The sequence below is a fragment of the Carassius auratus genome, chromosome 31 (genome assembly GCF_003368295.1).
Source record: "Carassius auratus strain Wakin chromosome 31, ASM336829v1, whole genome shotgun sequence".
Lineage (NCBI taxonomy): Eukaryota > Metazoa > Chordata > Actinopteri > Cypriniformes > Cyprinidae > Carassius > Carassius auratus.
In genome coordinates, this window is record NC_039273.1 from 16,044,193 (window position 1) to 16,064,009 (window position 19,817).

The 19,817-nt window shown below is 37.5% G+C and overlaps 1 protein-coding gene across 2 annotated transcripts in view; it reads right to left on the reverse strand.

Moving 5' to 3' along the window:
• LOC113050653 (transforming growth factor beta receptor type 3-like) overlaps positions 1-18,971 on the reverse strand; it is a 117,614-nt gene extending 98,643 nt beyond the window's left edge. Inside the window, exons 1-2 of one of the 2 annotated variants that reach the window (XM_026213851.1) lie at positions 18,730-18,971; positions 11,478-11,630 (exon numbers count right to left, since the gene is read on the reverse strand). In XM_026213851.1, the coding sequence (XP_026069636.1) occupies positions 11,478-11,547 (70 nt within the window). In that variant the 5' untranslated portion in view covers positions 11,548-11,630; positions 18,730-18,971. The remainder of the gene's footprint in view (positions 1-11,477; positions 11,631-18,729) is intronic. The other variant, XM_026213850.1, reaches the window with a different exon arrangement.
• Between the last annotated feature and the right edge of the window lie 846 nt (positions 18,972-19,817).

Consider the following 19,817-nt stretch of genomic DNA (forward strand, 5'->3'; position numbering starts at 1 on the left):
CATAGACGTATCCACTGATAGATGTGGCTTTCAAATGCTCCTGTGTGTATCTGCGTAAGCACTCGGTGAAGAGCGTAAAGCGATGATTACTGTACCCAATCACAAACATATCTGTTGAGCACATGAAAAGAACAGCCAATCAGAGCCATTTAAGAATCCACTCAACAGCACTCAAAATGTTAGCAGGAAATGCTGGTATCATTACAGTACGGGTGCAACTCCATAGATTAGAATGTCGTGGAAAAGTTAATTTATTTCAGTAATTCAACTCAAATTGTGAAACTCGTGTATTAAATAAATTCGTTCCACTCAGACTGAAGTAGTTTAAGTCTTTGGTTATTTTAATTGTGATGATTTTGGCTCACATTTAACAAAAACCCACCAATTCAATCCAATCTCAACAAATTAGAATACTTCATAAGACCAATAATAATAATAATAATAATAATAATAATAATAATAATAATTATAATAATAATAATATATAAATAAAATAAAAAAATTGTGAATTGTTGGACTTCTGGAAAGTAAGTTTATTTATTGTACATGTACTCAACACCATAGTCATTTAACCAACTTTTGTTGCTTTTGGCAGTGTTGGCAGGTGCCAAATCCTGCTGGAAAATGAAATCAGCATCTTCAAAAAGCTGGTCAGCAGAAGGAAGCATGAAGTGCTCCAAGATTTCTTGGTAACACTGGACTTCAAGCAACTTGGGCTATGAACTTATCCACTCTTCCTTCAGACTCTAGGACCTTGGTTTCCAAATGAAATACAAAATTTGCTATCATCTGAAAAGAGGACTTTGGACCACTGGACAATAGTCCAGTTCTTCTTCTCCTTAGGCCAGGTAAGATGCCTCTGACGTTGTCTGTGGTTCATCTAATTCCTTGACAAGTCTGTGCATGGTGGCTCTTGATGCCTTGACCCCAGCCTCAGTCCATTCCTTGTGAAATTTAATCTTCATAAGGCTGCAGTTCTCTCGGATGGTGGTGCATCTTTTTCTTCCACACTTTTTCCTTCCACTCAACTTTCTGTTAACATGCTTGGATACAGCACTCTGTGAACAGCCAGCTTCTTTGTCAATGAATGTTTGTGGCTTACGCTCCTTGTGAAGGGTGTCAGTGATTGTCTTCCGGACAACTGTCAGATCAGTACTTTTGACAACACTAGTTTCTATCTTCTTTTTATTCAGTCACAGCAATAGTTTGAATGCCTTTGTCCATCCATATTAGGGATTTCCTGAAGTGTCATTAGCTCTATTACTTCTGTGATGCATAAATGGAGTTACTGCACGAGGGCGTGCAAATAAAACAGACATTAAATGTGTATAAAGCATAACATTTTGGGGTATAAATAGGAATAATACTTCTCTCAAAATAAATGGAACATTACAACGCAAATCACAAAAAAACTGAAAACCGTGGTTTAAAAACCAAGGTATATATTGACCTGTGTGCTAACTGTCTTGTTGCATCCCTGCCAAGAATAAATACTACTTTGGAGTTATTAGTACTGTAACTCTTATTTACTGTAGTGTTATTTAGTATTAAATTATTGTTGTTGTGTTGGGTGGCTTAGGTTTTATTGTGAAATTGTTAGGTAAATTTGTTGTGTTTTTCTGTATAATTGTAACTTTTCACATATTATTCATTTAAAAAAAAAAAATTCAATTAAAAAGCCATTCTTTAATGTCATCATATTTGCAGCTCGTATTTGAAGTATCGTTTCAGGCACCAGTACCGTTTAAAAGTATCGATTTGGCACCTCTATCGTAAAAAAAACAAATGAGACCCAACATCACACGCACATGCAGAAGAGTCTCCTCTGTAATAGCACTTGAATAAACTTGAGGCAACTGTTGTCTGTAGCACATAAACAGGGAAGGAGATGGTCCAATATCAGAGTAAACACTCCAAGTCCTGCGGCTATTTGGACAGAGATTCTTCTCCCCACCACGGCTGCTCCTCTACTAGGACTCTCCTCAGATAAACAAAGACGTCATGTTTCTCCAGTCAGTAGTGAGAGTTGCCACATTCTTTCTGAAGATATGCTCCAAACCTCTTGAAAGAGCTGAAACAAGCAGAGGCCACTTAAGGGGATGCCTTCAAATCCCCTTCATTCCTCAATGCACTGAACACATGTGGACTGCCTGTGATGTTTTTAGTTTCAAACTATCTTTGTAAATGAAAGCAACATGTAAAAATAAATGGGGGAAAACTATATAAAAAAAATCTAATAAAATTTTCTGACAATTTTTGTGGCTCTAAAAATAAATGAAATTAAACTAAATTTTACATTTAAAATGTAAATATTTCTAATGGTATTACTGACATATTAATAACAAATTATTATTATTATTATTATTCGTATTAATATTATTGTTTTTGTTAATGTTGTTTGTTAATTGATTGATTGGTTCGTATCATTAATATTAATAATGATAATAATAAAATGATATTAATAATATTTAATATATTAATATTTTTGCTAATTCACTATACTTTTAGCTATTAATATACAAAAATGTGGGTAGGCAACATAGTTTTAAAACCATAATAAAATAAAACTTTTAACAACCAATATATTATATTCACATCATTCGCCCAACTGTCTCAATTATTGATGGCACCCATGACAGGCCTGGTCAGAGTGGGCACATAGGAAATAAAGGTCAAGTGTGAGTGTGAGAGGAAAGACAAGTTGAGGGCATAAGCATAAGAACAGACTTAAGGTCAAAGGGTAGGCAGTCAATTAAAGACAAGTCAAAAGTCAGGCCTCCTTCTTGTATGCACAAGTCTGAGCCTTTGGGATACAATGGGTTGGATAAAGTCTGGAGTTCTGATGAATAGAATAAGGAAGAATATCCTCATCAGTAAGGCTGCACCAAATATTTATATCAATTAGATGGGTCTGTACGCTTTGCATGAAAAAACTTTGTTAGTGATCTCACTTCATAATAGCTAAAAATGCATTTCACACAGAACATATTTAACAAAAACTGTATACTGCACTCATTTAAAAATTTGCCTCATGTTGTGTCATGTTATTGTCCAATTGACTCATTTTCCTCAATAGTTATACTGAAAGTTATTCTCACAAACCCACACACATAGCAACGAAAGCTATTTCTTGACAACATGTCAACAAACATCATGGAGAACATCATGTGCTTATATCATTGCTGAATTCAAGCAGTTGCATAGCTGCCTCTGGAAGTCAGGACACCCCTGAGGACTGATCACTATAGAGCCCCTTTCACACTGTCATTCCGGCAAATACAGGGGTAAAGTGTTCCTGCAATTGTTCCCTGGTCGCTAGATTTTGCACTTTCACACTACCAGTGATGACCCGGGATATGTGCGTGCTTTCAGGCACAACCCTTGAAGATCCCATAAAGACACGTGACATCAGCGCGTGACGTGTAATGTACGAGTCGACAACGCTAGGCACGTTATACTTTCACTGAAGCAAGCAAACGATCTCTGCGTCAGCGCGGAAAGTGAGGAACTAACTGATCTCTGCTTCATTACAGTTTGCACATATGTTTTCGTTGCATACATTGAGCTTCCTTCAAAACAGCTGGTAAAAGAGTCGCGCGATAACGCGCGTCATCACTTCGACACGGAATTAGATCTGGCTTTTGTTCACACAGCGCTCGTACCGGGTCGAACCCCGCAATGTTACTAAGTCCCCGACCCGGTTTCAATTCGGTAATCAATCCCAGGACGTGGTTGCTTTCACACAGAAGACAACCCGGCAATGTTCCGGAAATATTGCAGGTCCGATGTGCAGTGTGAAAGGGGCTTAGTACACATGCGGCAAACTGGACACATTTGTTGCATATTAGTTGAAGGCACAACAAAACAGGCAACAAGCAATATAATTTACATGTTACTAGGGTGTTATAGATGATTGCTTGTTTGTCCATGTTAATAGTGGTCAATTTTCTGACAAAGTAAACTTGCTTGGTAGCTCACCTGGTACAGCACTGCATTTGTAATGAGTCCAGTGATACACAAATCCAGTAGACGCTAGTACAGTTGCTTTAGTAAATGCACTTTTATCCTGTGTTTGGTCTTATTAACACTATAACACCAAGTAGTACATTATTTTTTAAATGCAATAGAGCATTTACCTTTCAGCGGCACTCAACAGACTAATTTCTGAATTGCCGCAGCAAGTTAAATAACCAATGCAAAAATGTTGACAGATCCTGTGTCAAATAAAACTCAATCCATTTTTAGCGCCACACATTGGACATTTCACCAATGTAAATGTAATCTAATAAGCCTAGGTTTTAAAGTCACTTCTACATTAGATCCCCCTCTTCGATGCAAGTATACAGATTTTTTTGCCCACTTTATTCTTAACCAGGCAAAAATCATTAACAAACAAGTTACATCTTCTCAACATGCCACATAATTTGATTTGTCATCCATATCCATATCATTTTTTTTTAATTAAGAGTAAAATACTCTTAAAATAATTATCCTCAATCTTCACCCAGTAAATCATTAATAACTGGAACAGCCATGTTGGGCAAATATTTTTATGGTCAATGGGGGGCCTCTGAGAGTCAATTAAATTCACATTTAATTGTATAGCCCTTTTGACAATACATACTGTTTCAAAGCAGCTTTACAAAAAAAAGCCGCTTATCAGGTGTCACAAATGGTAACTTAAACTAAGAACTAACAAAAAAGTCAAGATCTCAAGAAAACAGCTCGTTATGCAAAAATCACAACAAAAGTCATTTGGAATGTCAAGAAAACAACAACAACAAAAAAAAACTCTCCAAAGACTTCCACGCAATTCCATCAAACTACCAAATAATCAAAGAAATGGCATTTAAATGGGATTGTAGATGTTTTCTCATGTCATGTAACATTAGTAATTACTTTATACATTAGGGGTGTAACGATACGTGTATTCGTATTGAACCGTTCGTTGGACTAATTAATTATATTTTTAAAAAAAACAAGAAAGTGAAATATAATGATATGCTTTCAACAAGGTAGCCCAATAACCCAAACGACGTAACAGGCAACGCCCCTGACACCCCCGAAGAAGAAAAAAACACCAACTTCAATGTTTATGTTAGGCTACTCAGTCAGGCGCTCGCTCACTCAGTAGGCTACGCGCTGAAGGCTCGTTGCAAAATGGCCAATGCGTTTAACAGACCAGAAGTAGAAGATCCGCCAATAACCAACAGGTCTGGTGTTTGGGTGCAATTTGGATTCCCTGTAAGCTATGATGTTGATGGCAAGAGAGTGGTGGATAAAAAAACAACGGTATGTCGCATCTGGTGGGTAAACCAGCGGGAATAAAAAAAAAAAAAAAAAAAAAAAAAACCAGCGGGAATACGTGAAACATGTCAACTCATTTACGCCGACATCACCTTAGTGTGTCAGTATCTGGGAAAAGACGAAAAAAAGGAGAAACATACACGCAACAAACAACCCCCTCAGCATTTAGACAGACATTTCAAACTGACTCAAACAGGGCAAAAGACATCACCGCGTCGATTGGTGGGCTACATTTACGTTACATTTAAATTATAGCCGCGGATATGAGACCTTACTATTTACCATTCATTCTATCATCACCATTATAGCTTACAGGGAATCCAAAGTGCACCCAAACACCAGACCTGTTGGTTATTGGATGATCTTCTATTTCTGGTCTGTTAAATGCATTAGACATTTTGCAATGAGCCTTCAGCGCGTGCTGAGTGAGCGAGCGCCTTTGGGGCCGTTCACATATCGCGCCTAAAACGCGTGGAAAACGCTAGGCGCGTCTTTCTCCTCCTTTCCAAAACGCTCGGGCAGAAGCGCCCCTGAGGCGTCTGCCTTTGCTTAGCAACAATGACGTGCTCTCTCCATGAAGACGCGGAAATTTCATAGGATAAATGGATTTGCAGCTTTAAAAATCGTTTGCAGTATCTCTGCTACTAAATTTATTTCAAAATTGCAATCCATATACAACCATGATCAGCTGTTCCTTCATCTTGGCTGAGCTTTCAACGTTGTTACGGGAAAGGATGAATCTTATTGGTTAGTTCTTGTCACATGACCCGCGGTGCGCTTGCGGCATTCTGAAAAGTTGAGATGTTTTTACATTTTGCTGTATCTAAAACGTACCGAACCGTACAGAACCGAACCGTGACATCAGTGTACTGTATCGAACCGAACCGTGAATTTTGTGAACCGTTACACCCCTATTATATATATATATATATATATATACTTTATATTTATACTTTATATTTATATAGTATATATAAATTGTGTACATTTCAGATTTCTTCAGGCAAACTTATACTTGTTCTTCGCACAGTCAGTATAAAAGGAGTTAACTGAAGCTATGATTCTTCCTCTCTTTTCAATGAATTCACGGCACGCTCCCTGGACCCCTCCAAATCTTGTGGCCTGTGTTTTTCATTTTCTTTTCTTTTTCCGGCACAATATGAAACACAATGGAAAATGCAGGGTCACCAGCTGTTCTCCATTAGGTCCCTGGCTGAGGTCGTCTACTCACTCACTTACTGGCATAACGGTTGTGTTGGAGGGGAAAGAGATAGAGAGAAAGAGTATCAGACTGACTCAGAGAGATTGCGAGCTGCGGTGTAGATTGCAGTAACCTGTAATTAAGCCAGTGGCGGGTTGCTGTTGCTATGTAAACATCCCAACACCTCTCCCTCGTGCCAACACAAGAGCAGTGAAGGAGTCTGGTTACTAACACTTAAATCACACAGCAACATCTGGTTTAGGAAGGAGATCTCTCTCACTCTCTCTCTCTCTCTCTCTCTCTCTCTCTCTCTCTCTCTCTCTCTCTCTCTCTCTCTCTCTCTCTCTTTCTCTCCCTCGCTCACTCTCCTTCCAGTTAGGAGCAGCATGTGGAGTGTGGTGGTTTGGATCTCTCTGCCTCCTCAGCACCGCGACTCAGATTGCAGCGGTTGCGCAATACAATTTGGCAGGGCTCATACACACACACCTACTCACACGCACACACGCACGCACGCACACACACAGACGTAGTCAGTAACACAAACCATAAAACAGCACACAGATCATTTGTCCTCAAACATTTGGAGAGGCACTATTATAGTCTGTCTGATTCTGTGCCTGGTTCATAAGAGAGGAAAATCAGAAAAGTCATTTTAAACAAAATTATGAAAATAAAATGTTGTTTGGGGTCATTCCTCAGAGTGAGAGACTAAACAAACCACACACCTACTGTGGAGAGAGAGAGGTTTATTTAGTTTTTCGGGACATTAGTCTCCAGACCTTTATTCCTTGATGAAGGACTGATCGATCCCTTTAAAGCTTTCCTTGGTGCTGAATATAACTGTGGGTATATTTCTGTAAACTCACCTTTCAGCACTAATTCTATTCGTGTCTTTGTAACATGCCAGGATGGAAGGAGAGCTGCGGGAGGATCAAAATGATGGAGCGGTGAGGAGAAAGGGAGCAGACGCGTGTTTCTGCAGCCGCCCCACATGCCACACGCTAGGCCCTCGGCGTAACCAGCATCCTGCAAGAGCTGTTTTTGGCAAGTGCTGCTAATTGATTTCTGCCCCATTCTCCACTATACCAGTGAAACCTGAGGGCTTCCAACAGCCCTGCCATCCCATAATAACAGACTATACTAAGAATCTACACCTTGGCTAAATGAGAGACCAAAAAAAAGACAACTCTGACGTACTTAGTGCTTAGAAAGGAATGTCTGGCAAATGAAGGGACAGACAGCCTATTTGAAAACACATGAGAAAGCTCATCCAGAAAATGAAATTTCTAGCGTCATGTATTTAATATTTTAAATCTGAACACTTTTACTTTGATGGGACACTAGAGATATTTAACAGAATGTTTAGGTTGCTCTTTTCTATATTATTAAAGTGAATGGGGAACAGGCTGTGAAGCCCCCGAAAAATGTAAATAAAAGTAATTAAAAAAAAATCTAATACTTTGTGGGGTACCTCTATTTTCAGTTTTTTTTCTTCTTCTTCAAATACAAGAGAATATTAGTGCCTAACTAAAATCTAATACTTTGTGGGGTACCTCTACTTTCAGTTTTTTTTCTTTTTCTTCAAATACAAGAGAATATTAGTGCCTAACTGTTGTTTAGGAACACACTCGTTCACAAGTCATAATCTTATGTAACAGCAGTGGCTCGGAGCATGTGACAGTGTGAATCCTATTGGCTGGCCAGCTTTATTTGCAGAATAGACATAAGAACCCTCGCCATTAATTACAACATTTAAATAAATAATATTAGACACATTAATAGTTGTTCATTTAAATTCAAATATGTATCGCAGCAAATTTTGTAACATTTGCCTTGTTGTGAACAGGCCTTTAGATTGAAGAACATGTATAGACGAAAGTTGTTACTGTTAGCGCAGGAAGAATGAAGTGAGATAAAGGAAGGAAACCATGTATTACACTTTTTTCACTTCTTGGTTTTTCATTAGTTCATTATGGCCTATTACAAAGCAATTACAGATTTAAAAATTGTACACTGTGAAACACTGTTCCTTGTCTTAGCTTGCTGTATCAGTCGCATCACATAAGTGCGATCCATCCTGGGACACACTGAGAGCGATCTTCTTCCTGTTCTGTCATATAGGTTACACATTTCTCAGCTGTCACACACGACATACAGCATTCAAGACGAGTCTCGAAAGACATGGAGATGTTCATATATCACACCTCTGTCATCTCTATAATCAGACGACTCGAGCTGAACACAGGTTATGACTGGCAGTGATCTGAAGTCCATGCGGAAAAGGGCTCAAGGCTGCAGACACTTTGATGCTGCAGACTAGATAATGTCCTAGTTTTTTAGAAAACAAGAGACGGGAGACTCTGAGGGAGGCCGCTACGCTCAAAAACAAAGCGAAAAAGATTGAGTACAAGAAAAAGATTGAGCATGACAGGATCTGGCACTAGGCAAGACTGTTTAGACTCCGATTTATCAGAATCAACATCACCCATAAGACAAAGGTTCTGGACAGCTTCATCAACAATACTAAAAAACTACTTTAAAAGAAGAGCCTCAATAAATGCCAAAATGTCTAAGACTCTAAGGAAGCAAATATATAGTGCAAAGCAACAATGCTTGCTCAAGAGAGCTAAAGGAAGAGGTAGGTGAGATTGTTTTCAGGCCAGACTTCACTAAACTCAAGGGACGTTTAGACACAGTAGCCATTGTCCCCCTGCTTGACCATCACTAACAGGAACTGTTGAATTATCCCACACCCAAAGAGCACCAAAACGAAGATTATAGACTTTAATAAAACTAAAACTTCAAAAATAAATCTGACCCCAAATATTGTAACTGTATAGGCTGTTAACTGATATATATTTGATGAATTAATAATTGATATGCATAATAATTAGTTAATTATTTTGATTCAAGTCATAATAATTAGTTAATTAAATTGATTCAAAGTGTTTTGAATGACAAGCCTAATCATTCATATCTGATTAATTTGATTATATTTCATTGATTGATTCTATTCCAATATCTACACCGAATGGGATTCGGTTTTTAACTCCAGAAGAAAAGCATTGAGTTGAAGAGACAGAGAGATCACAAAACCGCTGAGAATGACCAGTGGGATCTGTTACCAACAAAAAGAGGTTTGACAGAACAAGTGAGAGCAAAATCATGGAGAGTGGTGTGAAATATGTGCGCTCTTAAATCATAACTCTCCATCCCAGACTTCATGACTGTCATCATTTTGCCTGTTCCCTATGTTTGTTTTGTTGCTGCCTTATTGTTTTCTTTCCCTTTTTCTCATGGCATGCAACTATCTGTCAGGCTGTTGTGCCAGAGGGGAACAAATCATCGCTCTTCTGAAGAGACTGAGGCAACAAGATCTGATCAATCACACAGATAGAGCTGCCTGAGTCAGGTTAGAAGAGGCATAGCTGACGTGTGGCGCTGGTGTTTCGAGGCTGAGAGACTGAGGCTGTCAGCACTTTCTTAATGCGAATACCCCCACCCCGCACCCCCCGGCCTTTGCTCTCTGACAGCCAGATCTAGGAGACTCATGCTGGGAGGAACCGGGGAAATTCCGAACACAGGGGATGAATCGTGATTGCCTGACTAAACAGTCAACACTGCCTCACTCTGTCAAGACAATGAGCGGCGAGTACGGCTTATCGAGAAAACGCCCTACGAGGAACATGCCCCGTTTTCTGTGACTACATCCAGTCAAGTATTGTGTCAACCGTATCATTGATATTGAAAAATCTGAAAAAAATATGCTAGTAATTAACTAAATCACTTACTATACATGTAAGATTAATCAGATCCACTAGCATTAAATAAGTTTTAGAAATTCATACTTTTAATACTGTATTACAAAATATTGATATTTTAAAAAATGCTGTTCTTTTGAACTTTCTATTAATCAACATTTTTAAATTGTGATGATTTAAAAAAAATTAAAAATGATGATAATAATTTGAGCACCAAATCGGCATATTAAAATGATTTCTTAAAGATCGTGTGACATTGAAGACTGAAGACTAAAAGACCTCTGAAAAATCATCTTTGCCAAGACAAGAATAAATTACATTTTCAAATATATTAAAACCAAAAAAAAGAGGATGTTTTAAATTGCACAAATATTTCACATCTTTACAGTATTTTTAATGAAATAAATGCAGCCTTGCTGAGCTTAGGAGTCTTCTTTCAAAAACATAAAAAAAAAAAACATAACGACCCTAACATTTTTGACCTGTAGTGTATATATACTGTATACATACAACATAAACTTAAATTTAGAACTTGCATTAAAACAAAATGATACAAATGCACAAGTGACCTTGAAACTACAGTAGGTTATTATGAATGCTAAAACATATCTAACCCCCAGAAAAAACAAACAAAAAAAAACAAAAGAAGAGCTAAAACATAAAGAGCTCACAACATTATAATAATATACTATACTGTACTTATAGTATAATTTCAGAAGCTAAGGTAATCCAGGATAGTTTTCACATGTATTTTTTTGTTAAATATTGATATATGTTCAAATGAATATATAAAGTTTTGAATATTTGGTGTAATTTTGAATTTATTTGCCAAATGAGATGTATCCCTTCCAAAATTTAGATGCCATTTTTTGAGTAAAGCTGACAAAAATTTCTTTAAAAAGACAAAAACTGTAAAAATGAACACTGAAAAATTTTGCAGTTTTTTTTTTTTTTTTTTTTTACCAAGGTTTGTTCTTGCTACAGTAGCATCACTATGCACGCTTCCACTGGGCATAGTGAGCAGCACTGATATTAACTTCATCATGAGACAAGACATAAAACAAAACACCCCTCAAAAATACCCAGTCTTTCCTCCATCTTCACAAGGCAAACGCAACAGAAGATATAGACAGCTCACTCACTCTCGACCCATTATTCCAAAAAATCCCAGGAAAGAGATGATGAGTTACGAGGATAACAGCGCTTACCTGCCGAGGCCAAGCTGCTGAGGGTCAAAAACAGGATGGAAGAGGGGTGCATGAGTGCCGTTTGCCACATGGCTGGAAGGAAACGCTTTCCTGAAGCCAGACGTGGCAGAAAAAGTAGCAGCAGGGTGTCTTCTTGAACGGTCCCCACTAGCTCTGTAGAACGAGAGAGAGAAAGATGTCAGTCAGCGACCAAGCAGCAGGGAATTAGGGTCTTAATGTCACATCCTGGGGGCTTTGATGGGAAGAGACAGCAGGGCTCTGGTTGAGGTAGCGGCACTTGTTAATCTCAACCCACTAATTAAGCCTCGTGTGAATAGTGGGAATAAAAAGAACAAGAGATGGGTCATACTGACCTGAACTGCAGGATCAAAGACCGCTTCTCACTTCTGAAAATACAGCTTTACCATTTTAAAATATTTAAAAGAAAAATAAATAGTACAAATATTGCATTTTACAGTTTTAGTGTAATTTTGATTTAATAAATACAGATTTGGTGAGCATGGTGACTTCTTAAAAAAAAAAAAAAAAACTTACATTTACACTAAATAATACAAATAAACAAGCAAACTTGACGTTACATCCTGGTCACACTTTGAATACTTAACGCTTTTTTCATAATAACTGAAACATGTCTAAAACTAAAGCATAAGGAATTCACAGTGTCAAAAAAATACACAGTGATTTAAACAACACAATAAAAGAAATGCTGCAGTGAAGATTAGACACCTAGAGTTGGCTGTTAATAGCATTAACAGATAACAGCTAATTAACACGACCACAACTGAACTTGAGCGATGAAGCGGCCAATCGGAGTTCACCGGAGGGTGAGCTAAAACCAACACATGCCACACTAGAAGCTTAAATACAGCATGCATTATCCGCATGACGTTTTACTAAGTCCACTACCTGAGAAAACGGTGCAATAGTATACATACCATCTGCATGGTGACAGATACTGAGCCACTAAATAAAAACCATTCAAACAAATCTACACTGGCATTCAAACATTTACGTCTGCTCAGAGCCTCTGAAATGTCGCGTCGGACTCGATCCAATTAGTTTCATTCCGTTTTGACAAAATGAACTTTCTGAAAAGTGAAAATGAAAAGTTTTCCATGGCCACCATCCCAAAACTGTATACAGGTTCAGTGTTTTTGAAGTAAATAATGGTGAATGTAGGTCCAAACATCAGCAAAACTCATATTAATAGCAGTCTTTAAAGCAATTTCCCATTATTTTTTCAGACAGTTTATATTACAAATCAATGAAGAGGTTCATATTTCTAAGAATTTATAGCTAAGAGTGCTGCAAGTGATTGTCGCACAACTGCCTCTCTGATGTTTTTTTCATTAGCTCATAAAGATGACCTATTATGCAAGTAGCAGATTTTAAGAGGCATATTTCACCATCCCACACAGAGAGTGCGCAGATATGTTTACACATGCACAGTCTAAAGGCCAACAACACTCTTATTAACCTGACCAAACACCATCACAGATTTATCACGCTAGTTTACTGAAGCAAAACCAAGCATTTCACTAATGGGTTTAGCAGTTACATTCAGCACAAGCAGCCACCCGTGCAGCCATGGGTGAGAAACCATCACACGCTACCCCAGTGCACAAAGACGCACAGAGGCACAGGTGGATTAAAACCTCAAATGTCAATCAGAACATTTATCAATGGTTAAAGACAACCACAAGCTACACTGGGGGCTGTCCCAGTGCCGCAACTTCATCAGTTTCTGAAACCATCTCTAGCTTTCACTCGGCTTCCTTCCTTCTCCTAGCTTTCTGCCCTTTTCTCATTTTTTCTCAGTAAGGTGAGGAGAGCTTGCTCTCTCTCTCTCTCTCTCTCTCTCTCTCTCTCTCTCTCTCTCTCTCTCTCTCTCTCTCTCTCTCTCTCTCTCTCTCTCTCTAAACAGCTGCAGGAACAAAGAGCCATTCACACACAGGCAGCTGCTGAGGTTGGGAAGTCCTTTTGGAGAATCTCAACAAATATTGCACTTCCAGCAAAGGGGCCTCAAACCAGTGCCCTCTGCTTTTGATTTCTTTTCATTTGGTGTCCCCCTCTCTCCCCTCTCATTCTCACAACAAAAGCAGAGGCATTTAAGAAGATGTTATCAAAGGCAAACCGAAGCAAAACAAAAATCTCAACATAACAAATAAAGGCCCCTTGTTGGGAAAAACAAAATTAAAAATCGAATAAATCAATAAATAAACAGAAAAAAAAATGCTTTCAAATATAACAAAACAATTTTTAAACATTTTTCTACTGGTCTGGATTGGGTAAAAAAAATAAAATAAAAACCCCCAGTACTTAACAAATATATATATATATATATATATATATAAAAAAAAAAAAAAAAAAAAAAAAAAAGATCATCAATGTGGAGAAGATCTTGTTTACATCAAAACTGAAACCAAGCCGTTCACACAGAACAGTAGGCATATTTCGCACATTTTCTAGAGGGACACCGTTGGACTCGCGTCTCGCACAAGAGAGCCCCATGTTTAGAAAGACATGTAAAATTAATGTATTTAATTACATTTTTTAAAAATATTTGGAGACTTTATGTTGGGTTTTTGTTCAACATCCCAAATGTATCCGGTGTGACTGGTTTTCCGCCCTTTTTATTTATTTAACAATGCATGCATACATGATGCTGTTTTGTTAGTAGTTCTTTAAGCAACTTAATTAATAATAATTGGTTCATAAACATTATTTTAAATATTATGATTTTTTCACAGTCTATGGTGTAAACACAGATGACGTCAAGGGTTTTTTTTATTAAAGAAGACAGCCTTCATTTGTATGTAGGCAAAGGCAATTTATATATTTACAATACTTACTTAAATATAATTAATAGTATTTTATTGCGTTTGTATTAGTTGTTTGAAGAGTTAAAAAAAAACAAATTGGTCGGTCTTAACGCAAATTTACAATCGGCAAGTTGGTTGGACTAAAAGCAAAAAAAAATAAAAAATTTAGTCGGTGCTAAATTGACAGGGTCGGTCGGGTTACGGCAAACAAGAATATTTTTAAGGATGGCCTGAGATCATAGAAAGTGGCAGGTTTAACAGACTGTATTTACACTAATGCACAGGTCTATTTCGATATCAGATGTTTTGTCATGCTCTGAAAACATAACTGACTGTGTGTACATCAATTTTGTATAAAAGTATTTGAACCCCAGCCGCAATTGAGCTTCAGGAAAACAAACACGAAGCGCACGGCTTCGGCTTGGTCTGTCAGATCGCGATTTTCATGCATCTAATTTTTTCTCCCACCCCAAATGCTAATCCTTACGTGATTGGTTTGGTATGAGGCCATAAATGCTCATTCTATCCTCTCATAAATAAAGTGTCCAAAAGAATTTTCACAGCAATGCCATAAAATAATAATTTTGAGTTCCTAGAAGATCTTTGCAGTGAACAGTCCTTAGAAACATTTTTTAGTGTGAAGAACATTTGATCATTTTAATTAATGACACACTGAGCTTAACCCTGGGCTATCATTGTTCTAAACCACATTTTTATCCCTGGGTAAAGGGCACACTTGTAATTTAGAATCATGGTTAGAATTCCTTGTAATGAAACGCTGCTCAGGAGCACGGTTAAAACCGTCTTGGGGTGTTATTCCTGCATTGCATTAGAATGGTACGGCAAGATGATTAGCAACAGACACCCAACAGCATGCCTCATATTTAGGTGCTTTTAAAAGTATGGAAAGGGGTGAGGTTGAGTCCATTTAAGACAACTTGATAGCACACTCAGCAACATAGCCTATGAGGATGTGCAATGCTAGAGACTTCATGTAAACAGGTTGAATGTGGCATTCATTCAGTCAATGACACTGACACAGCAAATATGTAAATAAGAATGGATTAATTGTTTAGTGTCAGCAGCATGAAATGTGGGTTTACAATGACGCAGGGTTAAATAGTAAGTGTGAAGTGTGAAATGCAGAGGTCTGCGATATTGACAAAAAAAAAGTATATCTCGATAACAATAACTAAACAATATTTTGCTGAGTGTATGTGTTGTGCTGGTACCTTTTTTAGGCTTAGGCCCTTTATGGATAGAGAAACATGACACTAAACCCACCAGAAGCTGACACTTCGGCTTCGGCTTGGTTTGGAACTATTTTCGCTGGCAAAAGCAACAATATTGTGTCTAAAATATAACTCACTCAACATTAACTTCTTGTTTGTTAAACTGTGTTAAGTTAATATATCACTTTCGAGATTTTGCTTATGTGCTAATATTTAGGAAAACAGCACTCCTGCTTGTGTGATATCATTTATAACTATATGAATAGAAAAATAGTGTTTTTGTAAAATAAACATAAAACTTTTTAGCAAAGTGAGAGGCATACTTGATGTCATCTTGCATGTCGATAAAACAACAATTAAGACATTAGCGCAGATGATACATATTGCACACCCCTAGGGAAAAGTCCTGATTTTGTGCATTGGAAAACTTCCACAGATGTTAAAGGTTCCTGCCAAAAAAAGTACTTTTATTTTTAAGAGAGTAAAGAGATGATGTCAAAGCTAACAGACACGGACTCAAAATCATAAAACTCCATGGGGTCATTACAGTATATTTGACCATGTCATCTGAAAACTATCGCAGCATTAGAGACCAGACCAAATACTGCATGACAACTATTTCTAGCCATGTATAAATAATGTGGGTACCTGTAGATCACATCATCTAGGGCCACTTTGGAAGTGGATGCCTCCCGAAAACCATTCTGTAGTCCGACACTGTAGTCCTTTTACCTGCTAATGAATCTTATTTGGATTGAGTCAGTCAGTCTAAACAGAGTACGGTTTGCGTAAGTGAATGGTGATGGGGGCCTCTTTGACATGTTTATAATAGAAGAATGGATCCTCTCCGTGTTGGCTGCGAGTGTAGCCACGTGTAAAACAGTGACACACTGGGGACATGAAGTGGCCAGCTGCACTCAAACAAAACCACAACCTCCAACAGTGATACAGATTGATCAATCTACTTGACTCGTTGGGCCAATTGCGCATCTTTAGCACCAGACGAGTTCATTCACACAGCATGCACACAAACACACACTAAATCACACCTCAGGGCCGCCGCTAAGACCACAGAGCACACACATACACACAAACTCTTATGGAACATCTGCACATCTGTGTGTGTGCGTCCTCTTTTTGTGAGTCATGCAAAGTAACACACATACACTTGTATCAACATGCAGTTTTTACTCATATATGCCTCTAGTTATGAATCATCAGTGACACTACACACACAACGCCAAAGTGACGAAGACTGAAAAGACGATGAAAAAGTTAGTAAAATTCATTAAAATCTTGTGTTAATCTTCTCAGCTATGTGCATTTAGCTTTGTGAATTTAGTTCTCTCCCAAAACCACTGAACTTCCTCTGTCTCCCTCTATCTTTTTAGAGAGTAATAAGCTGGGAGCGAGTGATCGCTAACCCTGAGGACCTGAATCATCATGTCACAGGGGTCTTGAATCAGATAACAGTCACAGGTCTGTTGTCGTCATGAAACCACCTTCAGTCCTCTGTTCATCTCCAATACAATATGCGTACGTATGAGAAGCCACTTTAGGAAAAAGTACTTTAAAAAGCTCAGACTAGCCACTACCCAGAAGCCATCGTTTTCTCACGGAAGACACTTGCAGGGATCATCTGATGTCTGACAGGCGTGAAAAGCCTGACCGGGACCCAGAACAAATCCCCCTGAGGAGATCAGCCATGCATAATGAAAGAGACGCTCAGTCTACGTCAAAGACATCACTTTTATAAATGTGTAATAGTAACCATCACATGAACAGATTACAGACCTGCTGCTTTAAATTTAGATAGATTTTTAATAATTTATACTGATAAACATTTTTGTGAGGACTTAAAATTATAAGAATAATGTAAAATAAAACCTAAGCATACTTTAATTGGCTTTTTTAAGACAAACAAACAATCTGACAGCCCAGGTATCACAGAATGAATTATTTTGAATCTTTATTTTACATTTTTTGCAGTCTATATCAGTGGTTTTGCTTCAGGACAGATTTTATATTAGGCATCAAAACCCAACACAGTCACAGAATTGTTTGATGACATCTTTTATTTATTGATTGATTTATAGCTGTAGGTCCTTTTAATGTTGGCACCTGTCTAATTTATCTTCAATCGAGAAACAAATGGATTTGTGCCAAAATATTGCAGAATTTAATTTGTTGCACAGCAACAGCCAACAACAACAACATTTTGTCCTCTCCTTTAGAAGTCTTTTAAAAGATACATTATGTGCATTTGATTATTTGCCCTGTGACCTTAATCAGAACAGACTTACAACACATTTTAGGGTCCAGTCCACCAGATAAGAATAAGAACCACTGGTCTAGAACCGAAGACGTCCACTGAAGATGATTAATATAATTAACAGAACCTCCCGCTAAAGAACCTATAGTAGCTCTAAAGTATGCATACAGCCAAATGATCAGCCTAAGACACAAGACAACATCATATTTATAAATATTTTCTATCAGTCTTAGTATCAAATTTAGTAACATGGGCCTTGAACTATAAAAAAAAAAAAAAAACTATTTCTAAAGCGGTAATATTTAATACTTACTGGCCTGCTTTAGAATTTCACAATACCTGCAACTAATAAACAGAAAAGGTTTTTGTCTTTACATGCACTGAAAGCAATTCATGTCATGACTGTACCTGCAGTGTTATGTGAACTACGTACATTAATTTAATTAAATGAAATTCCTGTGCAAGGCAGTCCACTCATCCTAAAAAAAAAAAAAAAAAAAAGAGTTGGGCTTCATGTAAAGGCGCAAAAGAACTGTGAATTTAAGTTTTTCTGCAGGACAACACATTGCAGTTCAGCTGTCAGAGGTGTCACCAAGTTTCACATCTCATCCTGGCCACATCACAACATCTGCAGACACCGTACATACTTACAAAACTCCAGTTTAAAATACGAACATGAACATCCTGCAATCACTTAATGAAAACTAATGGGCTTTCTTCCTTTACGTGCACTTGAAGAACGTCACTTTGCATCGCAGGCATCAACTAGTTTTGTCAAGTCGCGGTGCGCGCGCGTCTACAGAGTGAGCATGCTGTAAACATGCTATAAAACGACATTTCTTACAAGAACTCGAAACTGGTCATATAACATTCCTAAGCCAATTTACACGTCTCAAAGAAGGAAAGTCCGAAGCAAAGTGACATACCAGCGAATCTTCGGTAGTGCTGAAGAAAACTTTCTTAGAGGGTTCACGGTGTAGCGTTTCCTTCGTCTAATAAAAAATAAAGAACCAGAGCAAAATCTTCTTGTCGGTACGGTAATAAAGCGTCACGGTTTTCTGGATGACAAAGCCAGTGACAGTTCTCAAAAAGTTTTAAATACCTCTCCCGCTTTCTGTGGGTCTGTGTGGATTTCAGTGGGCGGGGCCAGTGGGAGGAGGCTTCGATTTGCATCAAGACCATAAACTGAAGATCAACAACACACATGAGAGGATGAAGTGGGCTTGAAACCCCATCAACTTCCGCAGTCATGACGCTAGAGTTTACTTTTAAAATTATGATTAGTATTATTAATATTATTATTGTTGTTGTTGATAACATAGTTATTATAAATATGATAATATGCCTAATATTTATTATAAAATTATTGCTAGCTATATAAAACGACTAGACAGTTGACGAATTTTTAAAAGTTCAGCTGAACGTTTGGTTTTCTAAGCTCACCTAGTGGCAAGTCTCTTCAACATTTGTTCAACATTTTTAAACACAATATTTCCTTTATTTCTACTTATTTTTACACATAGCATATTCCATCACGTCCTCTTCATTATAAATATATTGTAATATAGTCTAGTGTTTAAATTAGTTTGGGCGCATCCTGTTTTATTTGACACATTACAGCTATTTTGGCAGAAAACCTAAAATCTGCACAAGCAAGCTTTGACCTATTTTGTGCTTAGGCCTGATGCTGAAAATGTCTTGAGGTGTCACACTGTAAAACAAAATAAATGAACATGGTAATACTTTCACATTAACATTATATATTATTAAAAAAGGAATAGGTAAACTCTCTCTTTTAACTAAAAATGCTTTTGGAAACATTTTCAAGAATACCCAGGAGCCCTTTTAGAAATAGTGTTTGTGTCACTCTTCACAAACTAAACAGACTTATTTCAATTTAAGGGGATATTACAGATTTGATATACATGTTATTACCAATTCATTACAATGCAATTATTGATAGGATGAAATTAAATGTGCCCAGTATTGTGTCAAATCTAAAATAGTAACATGC